The sequence below is a fragment of the Cetorhinus maximus genome, chromosome 9, assembly GCF_964194155.1.
Source record: "Cetorhinus maximus chromosome 9, sCetMax3.hap1.1, whole genome shotgun sequence".
In the NCBI taxonomy this organism is placed as follows: Eukaryota; Metazoa; Chordata; class Chondrichthyes; order Lamniformes; family Cetorhinidae; genus Cetorhinus; species Cetorhinus maximus.
In genome coordinates, this window is record NC_135887.1 from 52,529,453 (window position 1) to 52,553,709 (window position 24,257).

The following is a 24,257-nucleotide window of genomic DNA, read 5'->3' on the forward strand; positions in this document are numbered from 1 at the left end:
CCTACTATACCGTAATTTACCGAATATAATATGCATTTTTCCCTAACTATATTAGCGTTACTTGAATGTCACCAGGTCAAAATCCTGGAACTCCCTCCCTAACAGCACTGAGGGTGCACCTACACCACATGGACTGCAGCAGTTCAAGAAGGCAGCTCACCATCACCTTCTCAAGGTCAATTAGGGGTGGGCAACAAATGCTGGTCTAGCCAGGGACATCCACATCCCATGAATAAATTTTAAAAAAACACTCTGCTGGTTCATTTGGTTTGCATACGAACATATGAATTGGGAGCAGAAGTAGACCATTCAGCCCCTCGAGCCTGCTCCACCATTCAGTAAGATCACGGCAGTTGTAATTGTGGTCTCAATGCTCTGATAACCTTTGACTCCCTTGTTAGTCAAGAATCTATCTACTTCTGCCTCAAAAGTATTAATTGACCCTGTCTCCCCCGCTCCCCAGAGAAGAGAGCTTCGAAGACTCATGACTCTCTGAGAGAAAACATTTCCCCTCATCTTCTTCTTAAATGGGAAACTCCTTATTTTTAAACTGTGTCCCCTAGTTCTAGTCTCCCCCACAAGGGTAAACATGCTTTCGACATCCACCTGTTTAGTCAGCTTTTCTCATTCAATAAAGATAAACTTTGACCACAGTATTGTAAAAGTCTAGGTGCATATTATTTGTGATGATCAGGCAAATTTGGCTCTTCATTCATGAAAATTGGAGTGCATTCTGTATTTGGGTGCATATTATATTTGGAAAATTATGGTAATGCTGCATATCAGCATGCTATGTTAAAATTTTTTGTATCTTCCTGGAGATATGATGGGCCTGAAATCCTAGGCCTGATCAAAGTGCTACTGGAGCTGACCCCTGGTCCATGGACCAGAAAATGGGGCAGAGCTAGGCTGTCCCTAGATTCTGGCCCATTTTTTTATTTCCAGACGTTTTGGGGGTGTACTGGGTTGCAGTTCCAAAGTTAACTCAGGAATTCAGTTCCTTGGGCTTTTTGTACCCATTTTGTACTTTATGACCTTTAGCCTTGGTGGCATCCTGCACTGTGAAGTTTGGACACTCAGCGTGGTTTCTTTATTTTCGCCAATAAGTAATGCACTATTTTGTCCTAAAGAAGGCCCTTCAATTTAGCAGGGATTTCATTCCACGAATTTACCACGATGTTGTACAACTCTCTTACTGAACACAAGAAAGTTGGTAGAATTGGAGATTATAGCCTTCAAGAACGGTGTTATTATGTGACATAACAGAACAAAAGGCATAACAGATGTCAAAAATTATGTCCTTGAGTATTTCATGTCTTAGCTTATTTTACTGCTAAATTCTAGTCATGATGTATTAGAAATCCAATAGGATCAATATCCTGATCTGTCCAAATTTGTTTCCAGTGAAAATTTAATTATTTGAACAAACCATTTATTTTTCTTTTGTGGTAGCTGCAACATTCTGGTATATTCAAAATTGCATAAAGTATTTGTTAAGTGAGAGAGTGTGCTGACAGACTTCGTGCACATTTTAGTGTTTTGCTAGAGATTTATTGTTGAATTTTCCACTCTCAAGGGATTTGTCCTTGGATTAATGATGCTTCATTTATTTTCCTCGGGTACTTGCTGTTGGGGTTTCTTTAAAAGACCTTTCTTTATGGTGTTGATCCCTGGTGGAGTCTCGCTGTTTTTTTCTTTATTCTTTCATGGGATGTGGGTGTCTCTGGCAAGGCCAACAAGTATTGCCCATCCCTAATTGCCCTGAAACTGACCTTGCTGGGCCATTTCAGAGGGCAGTTAAGAGTCAACCACATTACCATGGATCTAGAGTCATATGCAGGCCAGACCAGGTAAGGACAGCAGATTTCCTTCCCTAAAGGACATTAGTGAACCAGATGGGTTTTTACCACAATCATGGTCACAGTTACTGAGACTAGCTTTTTATTCCAGATGAATTAATTGAATTTAAATTCCACCAGCTGTCTCGGTGGGTGCTGGTGGAGTCTATCTCTGTGGGTGTAGATGAATTTTGACTCTGTGGGTGCTGGGGGAGTCTGGCTCTGTGGGTGCTGGGGGAGTCTGGCTCTGTGGGTGCTGGGGAGTCTGCCTCTGTGGGTGCCGGTGAGGGCTGTCTCTCTGGGTGCTGGGGGAGTCTGGCTCTATGGATGCTGATGGAGTCTGTCTCTGTGGGTGCTGGTGGAAACTGGCTTTGTGGGTGCTGGGAGTGTCTGGCTCTGTGTGTGCTGGGGGTGTCGGACTCTGTGGGTGCTAATGGAGTCTGTCTCTGTGGGTACTGGGTGTGTCTGTCTCTATACTGGTCGAGTCTGTCTCTTAGTGGCTGTGTGGGTGCTGATGGAATCTGGATCAATAGGTGCTGGTGGAGTCTTTCTCTGTGGGTACTGTGGTAGTCTGTCTATTTGGGTGCCATTGGTGTCTGGATCTATGGGTGCTGGTGGAGTCTGTCTCTAAGATTGCTGGTGGATTCTGTCTATGTGGGTGGTGCTTTAGTTTGTCTCTGTGGGTGCTGATGGAATCTAGAACAATAGGTGCTGCTGGAGTTTGGCTCTATGCATGCTGGTGGATTCTGTCTATGTGGGTGGTGGTTTAGTTTGTCTCTGTGGGTGCTGATGGAGTCTGTCTCTATAGGTGCCGGGGGAGGCTGGATTTGTGGGTGCTGATGGAATCTGGTTCGATAGGTGCTGGTGGAGTCTGGATCTGTGGTTGCTGGTGGAATCTGGCTCTGTGGGTGCTGGGGGAGTCTGGCTCTGTGGGTGCTGTGGGAGTCTGGCTCTGTGGGTGCTGGGGGAGTCTGGATTTGTGGGTGCTGTGGGAGTCTGGCTCTGTGGGTGCTGGGGGAGTCTGGATTTGTGGTTGCTGGAGGAGTCTGGCTCTGTGGGTGCTGGGGGAGCCTGGATCTGTGGGTGCTGGGGGAGTCTGGCCCTGTGGGTGCTGGGGAGTCTGGCACTATTGGGCCTGGTGCATTATGGCTCTGTGGCTGCTGGTGGAATGTGTCCCCTTGTGTGCTGCTGGAGACTCTGTGGGTGCTGATGGAGTCTGGCTTTGTGGGTACAGGTGGAGCTGGGCTCTATGGGTGCTGGTGGCATCTGTGTATGTAGGTGCTTGTGGAGCCTGTCTCTGTGGGTGCTGGTGAATTCTGGCTCTGTGGGTGCTGATGGAATCTGGTTCAATAGGTGTTACTAGAGTCTGTCTATGTGGGTGCTGGTGGAGTCTTTCTCTGGAGGTGCTGGGGGTGTCTGGCTCTATGGGTTTTGGGGGAGTCAGGATATATGGGTGTTGGTGGATTTTGGCTCCATGGGTGTTAGTGAAGTCTGTCTCTGTGGGTGCTGGTGGAGTATGGTTCTATGGGTGCTGGTGGAGTCTGCCTCTGTGGGTGCTGATGGAATCTGGATCAATAGGTGCTGGTGGAGTCTGGCTCTGTGGGTGCCGTTGGTGTCTAGATCTATGGGCGCTGGGGGAGTCTGTCTCTATGCGTGCTGGTGGAGTCTGGCTCTGTGTGTGCTGGTGGAGACTATCTACGTAGGTGTTGGCAATGTCTGTGTCTGTGGGTGCTGGTAGAGTCTGTCTCTATGGGTGCTGGTGGAGTCTGGCTTTGTGGGTGCTGGTGAAGTCTGGCTCTGTGGGTGCTGGTGGAGTCTATCTACGTAGGTGTTGGTGATGTCTGTCTCTATGGGTGCTGGTGCAGTCTGTCTCTATGGGTGCTGGTGGAGTCTGTCTCTATGGGTGCTGGTGGAGTCTGGCTCTATGGGTGCTGTTGGATCCTGTCTCTGTGGGTGCTGGTGGAGTCTGGCTCTATGGGTGCTGGTGGAGTCTGTCTCTGTGGGTGCTGATGGAGTCTGGCTCTGTGGGTGCTGGTGGAGTCTGGCTCTATGGGTGCTGGTGGAGTCTGTCTCTGTGGGTGCTGGTGGAGTCTGTCTATGTGGGTCCAGGTGCTGTTTGGCTCTCTGGGTGCTGGTGGAGTCTGGATCTGTGGGTGCTGGGGGAGTCTCTCTCTGTGGCTGTTGGTGGAGTCTGTCTACGTGGGTCCTGGTGCTGTTTGGCTCTCTGGGTGCTGGTGGAGTCTGCTTCTGTGGGTGCTTGGGGAGTCTGCCTCTGTGGGTGCTGGGGTAGTCTGCCTCTGTGGGTGCTGGGGGAATCTGGCTTTGTGGGTGCTGAGGGAGTCTGCCTCTGTGGGTGCTGGGGGAGTCTGGATCTGTGGGTGCTGAGGGAGTCAGGATCTGCGGGTGCTGGGGGAGTCTGGCTCTGTGGGTGCTGGGGGAGTCTGGATCTGTGGGTGCTTGGGGAGTCTGCCTCATTGGGTGCTGGAGGAGTCTGCCTCCAAGGGTGCTGGGGGAGTCTGGATCTGTGGTTGCTGGGGGAGTCTGGCTCTCTGGGTGCTGGTGGTGTCTGGCTCTCTTGGTGCTTGGGGAGTCTGCCTCATTGGGTGCTGGGGGAGTCTGCCTCTGTGGGTGCTGGGGGAGTCTGCCTCTGTGGGTGCTGGGGGAGTCTGTCTCTGTGGGTGCTGGGGGAGACTGCGTCTGTGGTTGCCGGTGACATTCCATTATCTCATCCAAGTGGCCATTCAACATGTAGGTAACTCTCTCCCCTCTGAGACAGCATGTTGTGGTTTCAATCCACACTCCCAGTACCCTACTGAAGGAGTGCTGCACTGTCAGAGTTGTCATGTTTCAAATGAAACAGTAAAATGAGCCCCTGTCTGCCCTTTTTGGTGGATATAAAAGAAATTTCATGACACTATTTTTCAGAAGATCAGGTGAGTTCTCCTGATGTCCTGGCCAAGATTTATCCCTCAAACTACATCGCTAGAATAGTTTATCTGGTCATTAGTGCATTTCTGAATGTGGGATCTTGCACAAATCGCTGGCCATTGTTCCTACATTCCAACAGTGACTACATGTAAAAGATAGAGTTCTTCATGGGTGGTGGAGTGTTTTGAGATATCCTAAGCTCATGAAAGGCCATATTTAATTGCAAGTTTTCTTCCTTGAGTTTGACTGGTGAACTTTGGTCTGATATTTGACCTTGGCACTCAGTCCTCAGCTCTTTCCTCACCTGGCATCCACAGGGAAGAAAGGCCCATGGTATAGTAACGTAAGAGAAACATTTACAAGCCCCCTAGTCAGGCAGGCTATGAAAAGAGACAAAGAAAAATGAATGAAATATGAAAAAGAATAATCAAGGAACACTTAGAGACGAAGGGCAACAGGAATCTCCCAAAAGACTGAATGGAGGGACAACTAAAGTTTTTAGCCCGGGTTTGAGAGATTATTGTTAGATGAGGGTATAAATGGTAAGGGAACAAATGCAGTTAAATGGAGTTGAGGTACAGATCAACCAGATCTAATTATATAGCTAAGCAGGCTCGAGAGGCAGAATGGCCTAATCCTGTTCCTATGTTCTGCACATACTAATAATTAGAATCACTGGACAGCAGCCAGATGTGGGGATTGTGTCCAAACTTTCTCATTGGTGATTTGTAGTGCTGAGGCTTGCTCAGGCTGCCAGCTCACATGAGCTAGTTCCTGGTATGTTCACACATTTTTTTGTGCGGTGTGATTGTTTGCCTGACTAGGTAAAGCAATAACAACCTTAATGTCACAAAATGTCCCAAGGTGCTTCAGAGGTTTGGGTTGGACCTGAGCAGATGGTGGGTGGGGGGTGGGAGCCAAGGGGATGCAGTCAGGATCACTATCGAACAGATATGTTTTGTGGAGGGTGGGGAGAGATGTAGCAAGGAGCTCAGGGAAGGAGCTATCATAGACACACGAGAACAGGCTATCTACCATAACTTGCTTTCCCCTTTTTGAGTTTGAAAAACTAAGTTTGGGTTCAGGCTCATACAGAGAGCTCCTGATGTGTGATTGTGGTCTCACCCTTTTGAGTAAGATTCTTCAACCTGATGGAGTATACGAATTAGGAGCAGGAGTAGGCCACTCGGCCCCTTGAACCTGCTCCAATAAGACCATGGCTGACCTGATTGTAAGCTCAACTCCACACTCCCACCTACCTCCGATAACCTTTCACCCGCTTGTTAATCAAAGATCTATCTAGCTCTGCCTTAAAAATATTCAATGAATTACCAAAATGGATTCCAGATTTCTAAGTACAGTGGTAACAAGGATCGATAAGGTTAAGTGATCTAGTTCAGCCTGATAGACTGGCAGGGAAGAACATGGAGCCAGTAGTAATGGAGGAAAACTTGAGAAAGGGCCAAAGACAACAGCTTCAATATTCACAATGTGTAGTTGGTTTAAATTGTGACTCATACAGCTCTTGATGTAGGACAGGTAGCCTGATGGCAAGGAGGCAGTCAAGGGTTTGATTTGCCATCAAATCTGTGAAAGTGGATGACTGAGGTTTGGGCAAAGTGATCGAAATAAACTGGCAAAAAGAGGCATAAAATGCAATGTGCACAAACTAACCTCTGCCTCCACCAAGTTTTCATTTCTTCCAAGTTTTAATTTCCAATCAGATAAAAAGGAAAATCTGCAATGAAAACAAAAAATGCTGGAAGTCAGCGGGTTAGTCAGCATCTGGAGAAAGAAAGGCAGGTCTTGACATTTCAGCTGCGCATATTTCATCAGATCTGAAGATTGAGAGATAGGGAAGGTTAGGAAAATAGAGAGAAACTTAGTGGAGGGGCAAACAATGCAGTTATCATGGAAAAGATGTTAATGTGTTAATTGACCTGTAGACCACTTAAGAATTAGAAAGTATCATCAGTGATAATACATACAGAGAAAAGGCAAAATGTGGGTCATTGAACAGCACAGGAGAGATCTACATGAACAAAAACTTGGTAAATAAGGATATATAAGATTCAGCAGATAGTAAATGAAACAGAGACATTGGGTGAGATACACAGTGGGTCTCCTGTCAGGACTGTGACCCTCTGGCTGCCTTTGGCACGGTGATCAGTGTTACTCTGCACCATATCAAACAGTTTGCAGTGAGGAGATGATGTTTGTGAGCCCACACACAGGAACTAGAGGGAAGCCTGCCTGCCTGCCAGTTCAGCTTTAATAAGGAAGGAGAGGACAGAGTTTGTTACACTGACAGCCAATCAGAGGCTGCGGCCAGGACCCGCTTCAGATGATGTCAGGCCCTGGGAAAGGGGCGGGGTCGGGGTGAGAGGGGCGGGGTCGGGGTGAGGGGGCGGGGTCGGGGTGAAGGGGGCGGGCCAGAGGAAGGGTCGGGTCCAGGGAAGGGGAGGGGCTGAGGAAGAGGGGGAGGGGCTTAGGGAGAGGGGGCGGGGTCAGTGTCGACTGCTCCGCCGAGCCAAACACACCTGCGGCTGAGGGCTGAGAGCAGAAGCCGGAGGAAGAGCAGCTGCAGCCGGAGCCGGAGTCGGAGTCGGAGATCAGTGTGTCCCCCAGGAACAGGCAGGGCTCGGGAGCCGACAGCATGGAGAAGGCGCACAGCAAGACGGTGGAGGAAGTTCTGGCTTACTTCGGGGTGAATGAGAATACGGGGCTGAGTCCGGAGCAAGTGAAGCAAAATGCCGAGCGATGGGGACCCAACGGTGAGTGTGTGAGACAGAGAGAGAGAGGAGCACCTATGGGTGAGTGAAAGGAGTGAGGGAGAGGGGGCACCCATGGGTGAACAAAAGCAGTGAGGGAGAGGGGGCACCCATGGGTGAATGAAAGGAGTGAGGGAGAGGGGCACCCATGGGTGAACGAAAGGAGTGAGGGAGAGGGGGCACCCATGGGTGAACGAAAGGGGTGAGGGAGAAGGGGCACCCAAGGCTGAACAAAAGGAGTGAGGGAGAGGGGGCGCCCATGGATGAATGAAAGGAGTGAGGGAGAGGGGGTACCATGGGTGAACGAAAGGAGTGAGGGAGAGGGGGCACCCATGGGTGAACGAAAGGAGTGAGGGAGAGGGGGCACCCATGGGTGAACGAAAGGAGTGAGGGAGAGGGGGCACCCATGGATGAACGAAAGGAGTGAGGGAGAGGGAGCACCCATGGGTGAACGAAAGGAGTGAGGGAGAGGGGGGGACCCATGGGTAAACGAAAGGAGTGAGGGAGAGGAGGCACCCATGGGTGAACGAAAGGGGTGACGGGGCACCCATGGGTGAATGAAAGGCGTGAGGGAGAGGGGGCACCCATGGGTAGGTGAGGGAGGGGGAGCCCCTGGGTGAATGAAAGAATTGAGGGAAAGGGCAGCATCCTTGGGTGTGTCAAAGGAGAGGGAGGCACTCCTGGGACAGTGAGGGAACGTGGCCCCCATGGGTAAGTGAGAAAGCTGAGGGCACCCATGGGTAAGTGAGAAAGCTGAGGGCATCCATGTATGAGTGAGGTAGTGAGAGAGAAAGAAGCTGGAGGACTCAATGGGGAGTGAGGGACGGGAGAGGAGCATCCAATGGGGAGTGGGGGAGGGGCGAGGAGCACCCAATGGGGAGTGGGGGAGCGGCGTGGAGCATTCAATGGGGAGTGAGGGCGGGGAGAGGAGCAACCAATGGGGAGTGGGTGAGACGAGCTGAACAACCAATGGGGAGCACCCAGTGGGGGGCAGCGGGAGGGGAGCACCCAGCGGGGAGTACCCAGCGGGGAGTGGGGCAACGGGAGGGGAGCACCCAGCGGGGAGTGGGGCAACGGGAGGGGAGCACCCAATGGGGAGTGGGGCAACGGGAGGGGAGCACCCAGTGGGGTATGGGGCAACGGGAGGGGAGCACCCAGTGGGGAGTGGTAAAAAGAACACCCTGTGACGAGGAAGGTTAAGGCAATAGGAAGGATTCAGGGGAAGAAAAGAGGGAGATACTGAGGGGGTTGGGGGAACGGTGTATGAGGGAGAAAAGGATGTGGATGTGAGGAATAAGTGTATGTGTGCAGTGAGAGGGTAGGAGTGTAGGGAGGTATGAGGGAGCAGGGAGAGGGGGTGAGTGTGACTGTGAGGGGACAGCCTGGATCTGCACCAGTCCGACACAGGTAGCAGATTAATGCTAGCGAAGGTCGCAGTTCTGACAGGACAGGGGCCTGGAAATCTCCCAGTACAACTTGGATCATTCCTAAACTCTGTGATTTTGCTCAGTGTGAGTGGCACTGCCTGGGTTGTTGGTTCATAGTCTGGCACCAACTTCGTAGGAATTTGTTAGAGTTGACAGGGGTTTTACAACATTTTGTGTGTGTGTGAGGTGTTTGAGATTGTTTTTGTATACAATATTTTTCTATATATACAGTCCGATGTTTCTGTATAATTAAAAATTGTGGAGTTGATGGTTGAATGCAGAAATGACCCTAGTATTGCAGTTTTTATTTACCATTTTTGTATTAAGGACGAATGACAAAATGTGGGAATGTAGGGGGTTCTGTGGAATGACTCGAGTTCTGAATGAAGGATCACTGAAATCTAGTTAGGGTGGGGAGATCCAGTCGGTCAGGCTTAGATGTTGGACGCTGCGGGCAATGGAAGGAGATTGATGTAGAACTAAAACAGGGCGTACCTTTATTTGAGTCTTTTGGGAAAGCTTAACTAATTAGTAGCCACCGAAACGACTGTTTCGGCTCCTTTAACCAATCCACCAAACTTAATATCTAATATAATGGCAGTTGTGTTGTAATAAATTCAACCAGCGAGGGACTGAATAATCTCTCTTTTAAAATGTCCTGCCTTGATTTTTTCGACTCAAATTTTGCTGCATCACCATTTACTGTTAACATGCCCAAAATGTTAAACAGGAGAATAAATACGACTTTTAAATGTTGCACTGCCCTCTGACTGACCGGCGTGGGTGGGGGGATTGAGCGGGGGTTTGGTTTGGGTTGGGGGAGGGGGCAGTTCCTTGAATGTAGAAGTTACAAAGTCACACCAAAGAAACGGGACATTTGACCCATTCCATCCGTATTGACCCACAGTTGGCGGTGGATTGCTGGTTGAGCCAGCTTCCAATTCGTACACATGTGGCCTCTTCCCTCCCCGCCCCTAGTCCCTGCATCCTTTAATCCCAACCCAATGCACCTCACAAGGTGACCAAATTGCAGGCGAGTCCACGCTCCTTTCAGCTTGGGTCATCTCGCCTCTTCTCTTCAGGAACTGTAGCGTCCGGATGTGCAGGGCTCAAAGGCAAGACTCCAGTCCCATACAGAGACCAACGCGACAGCTTCTGATCTTATTCGAACAAATTACCTTTAATCTTTCAACAAAGTTTAAAATTCAGCAACAGCTGGCAATAGCCACCTGCTTTTTTAGTGCAAATATTTTTGTTTCTGTCTGCGTAACTTATATTGCCGCGTGATTGATAAATCTTAAATCCAGCCGTTAATGGGATTCGCTGAGATATATGTACAATTTTATTTCAGAATAACTACTGTTAAAAGGCAAAAAAAAGGTCTGATGAGATGAGCTGTCACTTACAGGGTACTCGATTTGTAAACGCTGCACACATCGCCCCCTGTATCTCATGTAGGCGATTGACTGCACCTCCTTCATTGTCGCATGATATTGGAGTGTTTTTTATCCCTTTTTAAAATGTTGGTGCTGTTGATGTCGTTCTTTGAATTCATGTTTACATATAGACTTTAACTTGTTGGTGCTGTAGGCTGAATCCATTCAATAGTTTGGAAATAACTTTTTGAAATGAACAGGAAGTATGGCAATGGCATGTGTGTGTTGGTGCAGTGAGGTCATTAGCCCGCCAGGAGTGTACCTGACCATTCGGCCCACTGCGTTAATACTGGTGCATTTACAGTAGCTGAGCCAGAGCGCAGGGTGTTAACAGTTGCTGTAGTGGGAAATCGTCAGAAACAACAGAGGACTGAGTCCAGAAACACATCCAAGATAGTGCCTGCCTGTTTGGTTTTAAATTACAGCAGGAACATTGCGAGAGAGAGAGAGAGAGAAAGCAGCACTGCAGGGGTTGAACCCGATAAACAGTCATCTCGGAGTAGAAAAATGAATCAGCAACCTAGCGATAAACAAAGCTCTCTTTGCACTTTAACCTTTGAGGAAGTGTTTACTAACACCAAGTATACTCTGTAAAGTAGGAAGTAATCGTTTAGTGCGGGGACTCCAAGGAGGTGCTGCATTCTTGAAGGAACAGCAATAGGAGAATGTGTGTCAATGTGGAGAGGACCATGCCTAGCAAAAATTGGCGACTATCGATATATTTGTCTCAATCAACCTAAACAGCCATTTTGTCTCCTTTCCCCCTTGTTCCTACATTATAAACAGTGATTGCATTTTAAAAGTGTTTCATTGGATGTGTGGTGGTGTAATGCACTGTAAAAAAAATACAAGACTGGTTTCTTGGGTGAGAAATATTGGACCAAACACTAACTGCCGCTGGCAGGGATCCTCTTCTTTCGATGTTATTTGGTGTGTCTGCTGTCACAGTCTCCAAGTGTTAACCCATTCTAGTACAGGAGGGAGATCTGCTTAAGTCACAAACAATAGTGAAGCTTCACTTTGGGCTATTTCTCAATGATAGTTGGAGCATATGAATAAATTTCTGCCCCCAAAGAGCTGTGGAAGCCTTCACAGCTGAGGTTTAGTGAAATAATCCCTTGCTGAGGGGAATGATATGCTGTAGAAATATGTAAATTACTAAACAATACAGTTGTGGGAAAGTGCGTAGATTTTGTTAGGTAAGGGTTGTGGAAGCAAGGCTGGAAAATGGAGTTAAGACAGATCAGCCATGATTGAATTGAATGATCGAAAAGGACTGAGGGGCCGAATGTCCTCCTGATCCTGTGTTCTCCCCGCGATCAGTTCTCCCCGCTGGCAGACGTTTGTTTTAACTATTTAATCCTGTTCATTGTATACTCTATATTCAGTCTTTTAATCTGATCATTCATGACGCTATTGAAATGTTTTACTATTACACCCTGTAAATATGCCGTAAGCGTGGTGAAGGAGCTGAAGTTATCATGTAATGTCGCATTGCCCCACTTCCTGCTTTGCAGCACTAAGTTAGAAGTGGATCGTGATGAATTTATAAAACATGAACTTCTCCACGGCAAAGATGGGAACCTGGAGAGAGTTTCAGAATCCTGTTAATGTGGGATTCAGAGTGGACTGATGGACAGAGTCTGAATGAGCTGGATCGATCAGTTAAATGACCAATTTCTTGGCTTCCACTGATTAAATGCCAGTGTCTTAAATCACAGGGCGAAAAACTCACTGAGCTGTAGGTTGGGACCTGTTGAGGCATCTCGCACAGCATGAGAAAAAGCACTAAGAATAGAAGCAAATTGCTCATAATTCTGCTGCTTGGCAACAATTGTGAGTGCACAAAACAGTTTTATCAACATTATATAATCCTATGAGTTAGCAGATCTTTTCAAAAGTACATCCTTCTGGTGACCATCATGCCTGATGCCACTTTCCATTTTCTCTTGCCATTAAGCTACTGATACCTTTCTTTACTTTGCTCATTCAACAATAAGTTGCATTTATATAGTGCCCTTAATGTAGTAAAACGTGTCAAGGTGCTGCAGAGGAAATCAACACTGAAGCAAAGAGGGATATTAAGATAGGTGATCAAAATCTTTTGACGAAGAAGCAGCGAGTTAGGCTAATAGTTCCAGAGTGTAAGGTCTAGATAGCTGAAGGCACTGCCACCAATTGGTAAGGTAAGGAACAAGGCGATGTGCAGGAGACACGATCTAGGAGAACGCAGAGTTCTTGGAGGGTGGTAGGCTTGAGGAGGGTGTAGAGATAAGGATGGGTGAGGCCATGGAGGGATTTGCAACATTTGGAATTTTTAATTTGAGGCTTTACTGGATTGGGAGCCAATGCAGATCAGTGAGGAAATAGGTGATGGGTGACTGGAATATGGTGCAAGTTAGGATTTGGGTGCAGAATTTTGGATGAGTTCAATTTTATGGAGGATGGGAGATGGGAAGCCAGTCTTAGAGAGCATTGGAACAGTCGAGCCTAGAGTGTAACAAGATTGGATTTATACAGGAGCCTTTCAACGTTTTTTATTCTCCTCTTTAAAATATCTTAAATCACTTTTTTGGAAATTGCCTGAAACTTCCTTTGCGGAATTGGACCTGGTACAGTGGGAATCCAATTTCACAAAGCTTGGATGTGTTAGTTGATATGATGAAATGTGCTGTACCACTTGAGGTCTTTTACAAGGTGTTTAGTCAGGGATGACCAGAGCTGTAGGAGCACTATTCTTCTTTCTGTGGATTTGTTTTTATCTCTGTTCTGGAATGTTAAACTCTGTGTAGACCATGGAGCAGGAGTCAATACAGTGAATTTCAAAAAATAAAATGATTACACTGCTGGGCTCCAGAGGTAACTATCGAGTAAAAACTGTCTGCTCTGGTCTAGCTGTGACCTTTCAATCTGTACACAGTGTGTGTTGCACTCTGAGAGACATCACTATTTAATATATACCATAGTGGGCAGTGCCCTGTGAAAGAGCAGAGATTGTGGGCTGCTTTATGTTGATGTTGAGTAATGCTGATTAGACAAATCTTACAATTGTACCAAAATTAAAAGGCAGATTTTGCAAATGGAAAATAACCATCAATAGGTTATTTATTGTCTTTTCCAAATGGACAAGATTTTCCAGTTATTAATCTGTATCAACATTAGGTTTATGAACAGTTCTGTTGAAGGGTCGTGAGGACTCGAAATGTCGACTCTTTTCTTCTCCACCGATGCTGCCAGCTGCTGAGTTTTTCCAGGTAATTCTGTTTTTGTTACGAACACTTGTGTTCATCTCACAACTCCGGTGGGGAGAATAGCTCAGTGCATCACTCCCTCACTCAAGTGGCAGGGGTTATATTCAGTACATCACTCTCTTATTCACAATAACTGGATACAGTTTCATGACTTTCTCCCTGGAGTAGGTTGCGTGCTTCCTTCCCTTGGTCCCAAGGTAACTGGCAACTTATTTTTGTTGCTATGTACCAATAAAAACACTTCCTGCATTTAATCATTGTTCCTTTAGTTAGCAGATGGAGCGGATTCCCCAGGAGTGTGAATATTTTGGGTAATCCTAGAGAGTGCCAGCATTTACAGGTGGTGGCAGGAGGGGTTGTTCCCTGGGCATCTCTGATTATGGGCTTCTGGAGCTTCTGGGGGGGGTGGGGGGGGTGGGGAGTCATTGGTGGGGCTCCTGGGACAGTGTCAGTATTTACAGGTTTGGGGTCCTGGTTGGGGGCGATGAGAGTTGTGCTTTGGAACTAGGGGATGTGTAAGAGACCTGGTCTGGTGGAAAACTCTGTTCTTCAAGGGTTGTAAGCTTGAGGAGGGTGTAAAGATAGGTAGGGAAGGCTGAGGCCATGGAGCAATTTGAGAGTATTGGAATTTTTAACTTGAGGCTTTACTGGATTGGGAATCAACGTAGTTCAGTGAGTACATGGATAATGTGGTCCTGGGAATGTGTGCCACTGCTGTAGCACAGCATGGAGCAAACCTGTGGAAAGGTGGGCAGTCCCAAACCTGTGACCCATGTATTGCTTTTATATCTGGCCACATGTGTAAACTGTTTTGCAGAACCAAGTTCGATGCACAAACAAAGCATGACTTTGATATTAGTAATGGGGAAAAGCACAAGTGTTCCCCTGACATCTTCTACTCAATCCAATTTAATTTAATCAAATATAGCTAAAATGATGCTGATCAGAATGCACAAAACTATTTCACTGCAGACTGAGCTTTTACTTTTCCACAACATACTTGAATGGTTTGGCCTTGATATGCTAGCTGCTGAATATTGTCTTCAATGAACATGTTTCAGAGAGATTGATGCTTTATTTTCATTTGCAAATAAGAGACAAATTCGCTGAAGAAAGTCACATGCTTACACGAAGCCATTCTCCCAGAGGCACCTGCCCAGATAGGGCACGAGAAGGTGAGTCACTTGCTCAGTGACAAACATGGCACAGGAAGAGGCCTTTCAGTCCTGTTCTGTCATTCAATTAGATCGTGGCTCATCTGTAATTTAACTCCATTTACCCCCCTTGGTTCCAGAACCCTTAATTCCCATTTGTGTTTTCACACTCCTTCTCTCCCATTTTCTTTCTTGTCTCTCTCCTGCATGGAGAATTACAGAAATATGCATAGAGAGAGAGAGACTAGTGCACAAACTAGGTTGAAGGAAGATGAGTGTGCCAAGACAGATAAGGAAAGAGCTGTTGACATCTAGTTTGAGACTGCAGTTGCGCAACTGACCATGCTTGGACCAAGCATAGAGACGGTTAATCAGCTGGTTGCACTCGCAGCTGCTTGATGATAATGGGCCTTTTTGATACTTCACAGATCAGCAGCAGTATTTTCACCCACAATGGAAGCAAATAAATTGAGATGAGTCGGAGGTGAAAGAGTTTGTCAACTAGACAAAATGGATTTGGAAAGCTTCAATAAAGATTTGCTGCTTTTCTCTGGTTACTTGAGATTGCCACACTTGAACAAAGCTCATGTCATTTCTGTTCTTGATTTACCGGTGGGAAGGGTGCAAGAGTGTCATATGCATCTAGTTCATGCAATTCACTATGACTGGGGGGACACCTCCCATCTTGAACCCCATTCTAGGGTAAAATTTTGAAGACCTAAGCTGACACTCATTTAAAACTGAGATGCAAAGGAATTTATTCTGAGGGTAGTGAATGTCTGGAATTCTCTACCCCAGAGATTTGTGGAGGATAGATTACTGAAAGTATTTAAAGAGGAGGTAGATAGATTGTCGAAATATTGGGGAGTTGAGGGCTATGAGGAGCTGGCATGAAAGAGGAGTTGAGGCCTGGGGCAGATCAGCCATGATCTTATTGAATGGTGGGACAGGCTTGAGGGGCCAAATGGCCTACTCCTGCTATTTCTTATGTTCTTATTCCAGATAGGATCCTATCTCTTCTGTGTTTGGCTCTTCAGATGGCCTACAATTGGCTTTAGGATTCTTGGGCTCGGGCAGGGGCAGAATCAGCCAGAGTACCCATTTTTGATGATCCTCCAGCAGCCTCTTTTAATGCATGTTTAAATAAATGGAGGACTAAATGTGGCTCTGCTATAACTCCTTCCTGGCTGACTGGCCTAGTGATGCCCAATGTCTAGACTTCCACTATCATAGAATGGTTACAGCAGAGAAGCAGGTCATTTGGCCCATTGTGTCTGTCCTGGCTCTCTACAAAAGCAACTCACCTAGTTTCACTCACCTGCCTTCTCCCAACCCCCCACCCCACCCCACCCCGCCCACCCCGCCCCGATAGTGCAGCAGGTTTTATTCGCTCCAGATAATTATCCAATTCTGTTTTGAAGGCTTCAGTTGAATCTGCCTCCACCATACTCTCAGGCAGTGCATTCCAGATTCCAACCACTTGCTGCATTAAAAAAAAAGCTTTCTCTCATGCTGCCGTTACTTCCTTTGCCAATCACTTAAAATTGGTGCCATCTGGTTCTTGCTCCATCTTCCAATGGGAACAGTTCCTCCCTATCTACGCTGTCCAGACCCCTCCATGATTTTGAACACCCTGTCAAATCTCTTCTCAAACTTCTCTTCTCCCAGGAGAACAGTCCCAGCTTGACCAAACTATCCACTTAACTGACGTTCCTCATTCCTGGAACTATTCTCGTGAACCTTTGCTGCACTGCCTCTAATGCTTTCGTATGCTACATAAACTGTGGTGCCTAGAATTAGACACAACATTCTAGTCGAGAAGAAAGATCCTTTTGAGCAGAATGTAGAAGAAGCATCACTGAGGCCCAGTAAGAGTTCCAGGGAATGAGAGTTAAAAAGCGGTGGTGAGAAATTGGGACATCTAAAAGTAGTTTACCACGCTGCACATTGCTATGGGAATGACCATATTAACTTGGGTGCAAAAGCTTTTGTATGTCACAGGCATTGTTGGTAGACCTCAATACCAACTGAATGCAGATGTGGAATATTAACATTAATTTCCAAAATGAGATTTTTATCCCCAATCACCCTGCTACCCAGTTCTCCTACTGTTGTGTATTTTACTGTTCTACTTTAAGATTATAAGAAGAAAACTGTTCCACTTGCTGAAATTGGTTCTTTGAGCATTTTAAGAATTGCTAATCCTCCAGGGACCTTTTCACAGACGTTCAATCCAGACAAATTTCTGAGGCGATTTTGCCAAAATGGGTGGTGATTATTGCTGAGGTCAGGGTTTCTATGAACTGGGATCAAGGTAGAACATTCTCAAATCCTTCTGGCCCAGCTTGTTCAAACCATTTATTCACCAACTGAGAGTCAGCCAATCTGGGAAACTGAACAGAACGTGTTTTAACTGTTTTGTACAGATGAATGGCTACAGCGTGTGTGCGTAAGAGGAGGATTGTTGGAAGAAAAGCAAAAAGGATTGTTACTGTGGTACAGCTCGGTGGAGAGGGTGGGTGTAGACTGTCAGGAAGGGAATGGGCCAGCTCCCTACCTGAAATCTCCCACCAATAGTCTTTGCAGCTACAAGCATTTTTAACAGAATTCCAACAGTGACTGGCAGTTATTCATAATATAATCTCGCGTTGTGTGTGACTGATGTCAGAATTTAACAGTATTTTTAATTAATTTGGAAATAGTCTTGCATTTATGTAGTGCCTATCACAATCTTGGGACATCCCAAAGTGTTTCACAGCCAAAGAAGCACTTTTGAAGTGCACTCACTGTTAATAAAGTAGGGAACTACCGTAACCAAATATGCACAGCAAGATTCCACAAACAACAACGTGACACTGTCCAGATCACCTGGTTTAGTGATATTGATTGAAGGCTAAATATTGGCCAGAAAACTGGGAAGAACATCTCTGCTCATTTTCAAATAGTGTCATAGGATCTTTCAGGTTCACCTGTGGAGCAGACAGGGCCTTGGTATATCACCTCATGGCCCCTCTGACAGTGTAATGCTCCCTTGGTACTGCAATGAAGCATGAGTCTAGATTTCTATGCTCTTGGGTCTGAATCCACAACTGTTTGACTCTGAGACGGGAGTTTTACCACTGAGCCACAGATGACACTTGTTTGGGCAAAGAGACGTTCCTTCAGAGACAATCCCCTTTGTCTCTGAAGGGAGTAGTGGCTTTTCAGTCATGACCTTGCACACTCATGATTTATTTATTAGAATCATAAAGATGACACTAGGGAGTAAGGCAGTTTGGCCCAGTGCATCAGCATCTATGCTTGCCCTTCAGCTGGATCAGTTCAATTCCATTTGACTCAATATTATCAGTCTTCAGGAGATCAGTGCACTTCTGGTTCCTCCCAGGTTACCTGATTAGCACTAAGGCTTACTGTCTCTAATTGGAAGCTGAAGGTGGTTCAGTTGATGAAAAGCTGGAAAGATAAGTTTTTAGTATTATGCAGCACAGAAGGAGAACATTCAGCCCATTGTGCCTGTGCTGGCTCTTTGCTCGAGCTATCCAATTCATCCCATTCCCGGCTCATTCCATTCTAGTTACTGTCCCTCCTGTCTGTAGAAATGGTTTATCCCTATCCACTCTCAAAAATGCCTCAGAATCTTTAGGTGCTCTTGCCAATAATTGCAGTTTTTTTTCTCTTGGTACAGTCCCAATTGCACACCTTGGGCTTAATTTAACCAGGTGTGTTCTGATTTTTACAACTGCCTCCTTTCGAATACTGGTACTGAGCTAGTGCCCAGAGACCGAGAGTTCAAATCCTATCATGACAGTTTAAGAAGAATTGAATTTAGTTTTCAAAAAGCCGGCATTAGTAATAGTGACCAGGAAGCTCTTGGTTTATCGTGAATACGTAACTGGTTCACTAAGTCCTTTAGGTAAGGAAACCTCTTGTCCTTACCTGGGCAGGCTGTACGTGACTCTAGACTCTCAGCAATGTGGTTGGAGTGGTCTAGCAAGACTCTCAGTTTTATCAAAACATGATCAGCGGTTCAATAAGAAGCTCCACCAACACCTTCTCAGGCAACTAGGGATGGGCAATAAATGCCTTGCCAGTGATGCCCACACCCTGAGAATGAATTGTATAGTAAAAAATGTTCCTGATTCATTGTAAACAGAGGCTGAGGTATGAAACATTACCAGAACAGGAGTCAGCCTAGTGTATGCCAGGGGTTGAGGATTAAGGCTGGTGCAGCATGTCTCAGTTACCCCTTGCAGAATAGCTTGATGAACAGAGGTTCCTGATTATCCTAACTCTCCCAGTGATCACTCCATCCATTGTCCCTGTTTCACTGGAGGGCCAGTAAAAAAGAAAAGCTTGTGTCTCTATAGCAATTGGTGCTTTAAGACTATTTTGATGAACAATGACATTGGTAAATGTCGTTAATTACTGATGGCCTGTTTGTTTGAGTCAATTGCAACTTTTGTCTGGGATCGACTGAGCTCTTTAATCAAAGATAATCAGTAAAGAGGGACATTGCATTTCTATAGCACTTTCACCATCTCAAAAACTCTTCACACAAGGAAGTATTTTTTTGAAATGCGGTCATTGTTGTAAATTAGGGGAAGGCAGCAACCAATTTGTGCACAGTAAGATCTTACAAACAGCAGTAGGATAATGACCACATAATCTATTTTAGCGATGGTTTAATTACCTGTATTTCAGTGACGTTGGTCGATGGATAAATGTTAGCCAGGACACTGGGGAGAACTCCCCTGTTTATCACAATACTCATAACTTCTTAACTGCTTAAATGTTGGTGCATAATTTTCCTACAATTCTAAACTCCATCTACTCACTGACTGTCACAGGTAAATGAGTCCTTTGAATGGAATCAAAATAGAATAGTTCCCAACATTTCCCCCTCATCCCCTCAATTTCAATTTACTTTCAAAAGAATATTGACACTTTGTTAATGGATTGCATCCTCTTGTGTAGGTGCTTAACTTTACAAGTGTGGGATTGAGAGACCAGGAGAGAGAGAGAGAGAGCTGCAGTGAAACAGCATGCACCGTATAAGGAGACAGAGAGGGAACTGATGTAATCGTACGCACTGACTGACCTGCTGCATCCAGGAGTGTTGTGAATTTAAATAACCTCCTGAAGGAGTAGGCTGATGGGGAGGGGGGACGGTTTGAAGCTGTGGTCGAGCTTTGTTCAAAGAGCTGGGGTGGGATTGCTAAACTTGACTATTACTCCATAGAACTGGTAGAATCAATAGCATCATGTCTCACACTGCCTCACTGTTCTGACCTCTAGCCCTTCTGTCAGCACTGAGCCTAGTTACCCTCTGAGACGGGTGATCAGGATAAAGGATGTGACAGTAGAGCCTGACTGAAGCTGCTGTTTAATCACTAGTGAGAATCGTTTGATTCTCACTGCTCTGAAGGTCTTTTCTAGAACCTGTGATGCTGAAAATCCCGCAGGACATTGAAATGACAGTGCTTTCCTCTTGCAGATCAGAGGTCGGACACACAGATGCTGAGTTCTGATTGTATGCTATTCAACAGAGAATTCTCATTTATTTTCACTGTAACTGTCAGATTGTCATAGACTACAGCGGGGGACAATTGTGTTCTGATGTCTCTGTCCCTCTTAGATTTTTCAACCGTGACAGTGATGCTTTGAAAATTGTGCAATGTCTCAAGGTGAGAACATTAAACATATTGAGACAGATCAGTAATGATTATCAAGGTGGGGAGAAAGGGAGGATAGGAGTATTTAAAGTATCAATATAATCAGGGCATTAATTCCATTTGTCTGTCTAGAATTGCAAAATTGTGTAATTCAGATTCACTCTTGAATTGTTTTAAAAATCTTGTCACTCCTTCCCCAAATATGTCCATCAATGTAATTATAAATCTTGTATGCAGTATGCATCAGTTACCTCACACATCTGAGGGATCACACCTACAATGCATAGCCTGTCCATTGCACCAAAGTATTTTTAATTGGCTCAATTAATCACCCCTTTTAAGCTGCCAAATATCCAGTTGATTAGATGAATGAATCAAAAAGTACCAAAGAAAGATGAGTTTCCAGCAGAAAGTGTTTTTTTTCTAACCTACTGTTTATTAAACCAGCAAGTACCAGGAACCACATTACGGCAGCATAATGGTTTTGTAACTGGACTAGAAATGCAAGAAGGCAAGTCCAAATCCTACCATGTCAGTGCGAGAAAGATGATCCTGGAATAAAAAGCTGCACAGTTGAAGTGTCTGTGAGGCTGAAGGATTTTTTTTTTAAAAAAGAAAACGCAGCTGGTCTACTGAAATAAACACTGAAAATACTGGAAAAGCTCAGCAGGACTGGCAGCATCCGAGGAGAGAGAAACAAAGGTTGATCACCTTTCACTTTCAAAGATGCTGCCAGATCTGAGCATTGCCAGCACTTCCTGCTTTCATTTCAGATTATCAGCATCCACAGTATTTTGTTTTTGTAACAGGTTCGCTGATGTACTTTAGGGAAGGAAACCTGATGTCCTGACCCAGCCTGGCCTGTATTTGACTCCAATGCCACACCTACACAGCATGGTTGTCTATGAAGTGGCCCAGGCAAACCAGTTTATTGTGTTAAACTGGTCTTCCAGGTCAGCTAAGGGTGGACAAAAAATGCTGGCCTTGCCCATGTCCTGAGAATGAATTATATTAAAAAAAACCTGACCAATTAAATTGTTTAAATGCTGATTTTAGACACCATTTCCCATTACTTGGGTTAATGTAAACTACAGGAAAAGCTTCCTCATTGTTGACAGTTGTAGATCCCATGCTTCCAAATTCTCTTCCCAAACTCCTCTGCCTCTCCACTTCTCTTTAACCTTTGTTGAAACCCACCTGTTCAGCTAGGCTTTTGTCGCCCTTCCTAATGTCTCCCAGGGCTCAGTTCCCACTGTTTGATTATGCCTCTCTAAAGCATTTTACTTTTTTTTTTGTATGTTGGAAGATGTTGTATAAATTCAAGATTTTACAACAGGACTAATGCGCAAATCGAATGAAATATTGCAACTTGCCTATAAAATTAGTTAGAAATATTTGCAAGGAGCTTGCTCTCCTGGGCCTGACCTTCTGACTGGAATTTGGGAGCTTGAGTCACTTGTGCCTGAGCTGAGCTGAGCTGAGCTGAGGATTCCTGTGTGAGAGATACATCACAGGTGTTCAGTAATTCAGCCCGACCTTTCCTTCTCTGAAATCACTGGCCGAGCTTGAACTTTAGGAATCGTGTTTGCGATGAGAGGAATTGTTACTTTTTGAGTTTGGAAAGATCTTCAGTGTCACTGTTTATTTATTCAGTGCTTGCAACTGTTTTATTTTGATGTCTCCAGCCTCCTGTTTCTCCTGACTTGTGCTGTGTTTCGGTTCCACGTGCACTCTTTGTGCTTCTGCACTTTGCCAAAGTGACCATTCTTCATACATGAGCACACGCAATGGACGTTGTCAGGCTATGTGAATGTTGGGGGGCGGCGCCAAGTCCCTCGCTTTTGTCACCCTGTGGGCTCACTAATGTAGAAACAGGATGAGGCTGCTCATTTAGCTCCTTGAGTCTGTTCCACCAATCCATCGGACCATGGCTGATCTGTACCACAATTCCATTTAATGTGACTTTTGATACTCCAACCTAACACACATCTATCAAGCGGTCTCCTCTACATTGGAGAGACCAAATGCAAACTGGGCGACCGCTTTGCAGAACACCTGCAGTCTGTCTGCAAGAAAGACCCAAACCTCCCTGTCGCTTGCCATTTTAACACGCCACCCTGCTCTCTTGCCCACATGTCTGTCCTTGGCTTGCTGCATTGTTCCAGTGAAGCCCAACGCAAACTGGAGGAACAGCACCTCATCTTCCGACTAGGCACTTTACAGCCTTCCGGGCTGAATATTGAATTCAACAACTTTAGATCTTGAACTCCCTCCCCCATCCCCACCCCCTTCCCGTTTCTTCCCCCTCCCTTTTGTTTTTTCCAATAATTTATATAGATTTTTCTTTTCCCACCTATTTCCATTATTTTTAAATCTATAACTGTAATACCCCGTCAGTCTTTCCACCCCGCCCCCACTAGAGCTGTACCTTGAGTGTCCTGCCATCCATTCTTAATTAGCACATTTTCTTAGATAATATCACCTTCAACACCTCTTTGTTCCTTTTGTCTGTGACATCTTTTGATTATCTGCTCCTATCACTGCTTGCTTGTCCCTACAACCACCACCCCCCCAACTTCTCTCCCCCACCCCTCAACCTTAAACCAGCTTATATTTCACCTCTCTCCTAACTTTACTCGGTTCTGCCGAAGGGTCATGAGGACTCGAAACGTCAACTCTTTTCTTCTCTGCCGATGCTGCCAGACCTGCTGAGTTTTTCCAGGTAATTCTGTTTTTGTGTTACACATCTATCAATCTCAGTCTTGAAAATTCGAGGAGAAATCATTGAACGGTGGTCAGGAACTTGACGAGTATTATTCCTTGCCCCAGCCTTGGTTGGAATTCCTAAGTACCCAGATGTCTCTGTTTCAATCATTAACTGTAGTAGTTTCACTTGTTCTCTCTCTCCTAAATTTTCACTGCTAATATCATACCTATTGTCTAGACCCCTCAGTTGGTGAAAACAAACTGTTTCTGTTTGTGTCCTTTAACTTCATCATTTGAAACGCCTGTGTCATATCACCCCGTAATCTCCTCTTTCTGAATGAAAACAGTCCATTTTTTTCCCCAAGTCTTTCTTTATATTTGTATTTCTTCACACCAGGCAGCATTTTAGCAGATCTGTGCTGTACCCTCTCTATTTCCTCAATGTCCTTCCTACTGTGTGGAGCACAACTCTGCACACTGCATTTACACCAAGGTTTTATATAGGTTCACCAGGACATGTATTTTGTAATTCTATACTGCTTGTATAAAACCCACTATTCCATCAGCTTTTTTAAGGCACTCTTTGTTGCTTTTAATGTCTTGTGAACCTGAGCCCCTCTGCTCTTCCCCATTCAGAATATTACTACTATGTTTAACCTAAATGCACCGCCTCGTGTTTACTGATTTTGAATTCAATCAGTCACTTTTTGTTGCCAATTCTACCATTTTATCATATCTTCTTGCAGCTTTCTTCAGTACTTTACATTAATTATTTTATTAATTATTATTTTCCTCCTGTTTTACTATTGTCTGCAAATTAGGGCATCGTGCTTTAAAACCCAGTATCCAAATATACACAGAGAACCAAACACTGGGACACAACCGTTCTGAAAAGCAGTCTTAAATTGTGTCCTCCCTTCGAAGCAGTTCTGGATCTAATTTGCTACCTTCCTGTTAAATCCATGCATCTTAATCCAACTGTCCCCTTTGTGGTACCTTTCAGAGACTTCCAGAGGGAGACCGGGGTGGTGTGATTACATTGGGATTGATACAGGACGATTGAGACCTGGGACA

The 24,257-nt window shown here is 45.5% G+C and overlaps 1 protein-coding gene across 1 annotated transcript in view; it reads left to right on the forward strand.

Annotated features, from left to right (window-relative positions):
- Positions 1–7,276: 7,276 nt before the first annotated feature.
- atp2a3 (ATPase sarcoplasmic/endoplasmic reticulum Ca2+ transporting 3) overlaps positions 7,277–24,257 on the forward strand; it is a 251,460-nt gene continuing 234,479 nt past the window's right edge. The window contains exon 1 of the mRNA XM_078548727.1: positions 7,277–7,540. Coding sequence (XP_078404853.1) covers positions 7,423–7,540 — 118 coding nt within the window. The 5' untranslated portion in view covers positions 7,277–7,422. The remainder of the gene's footprint in view (positions 7,541–24,257) is intronic.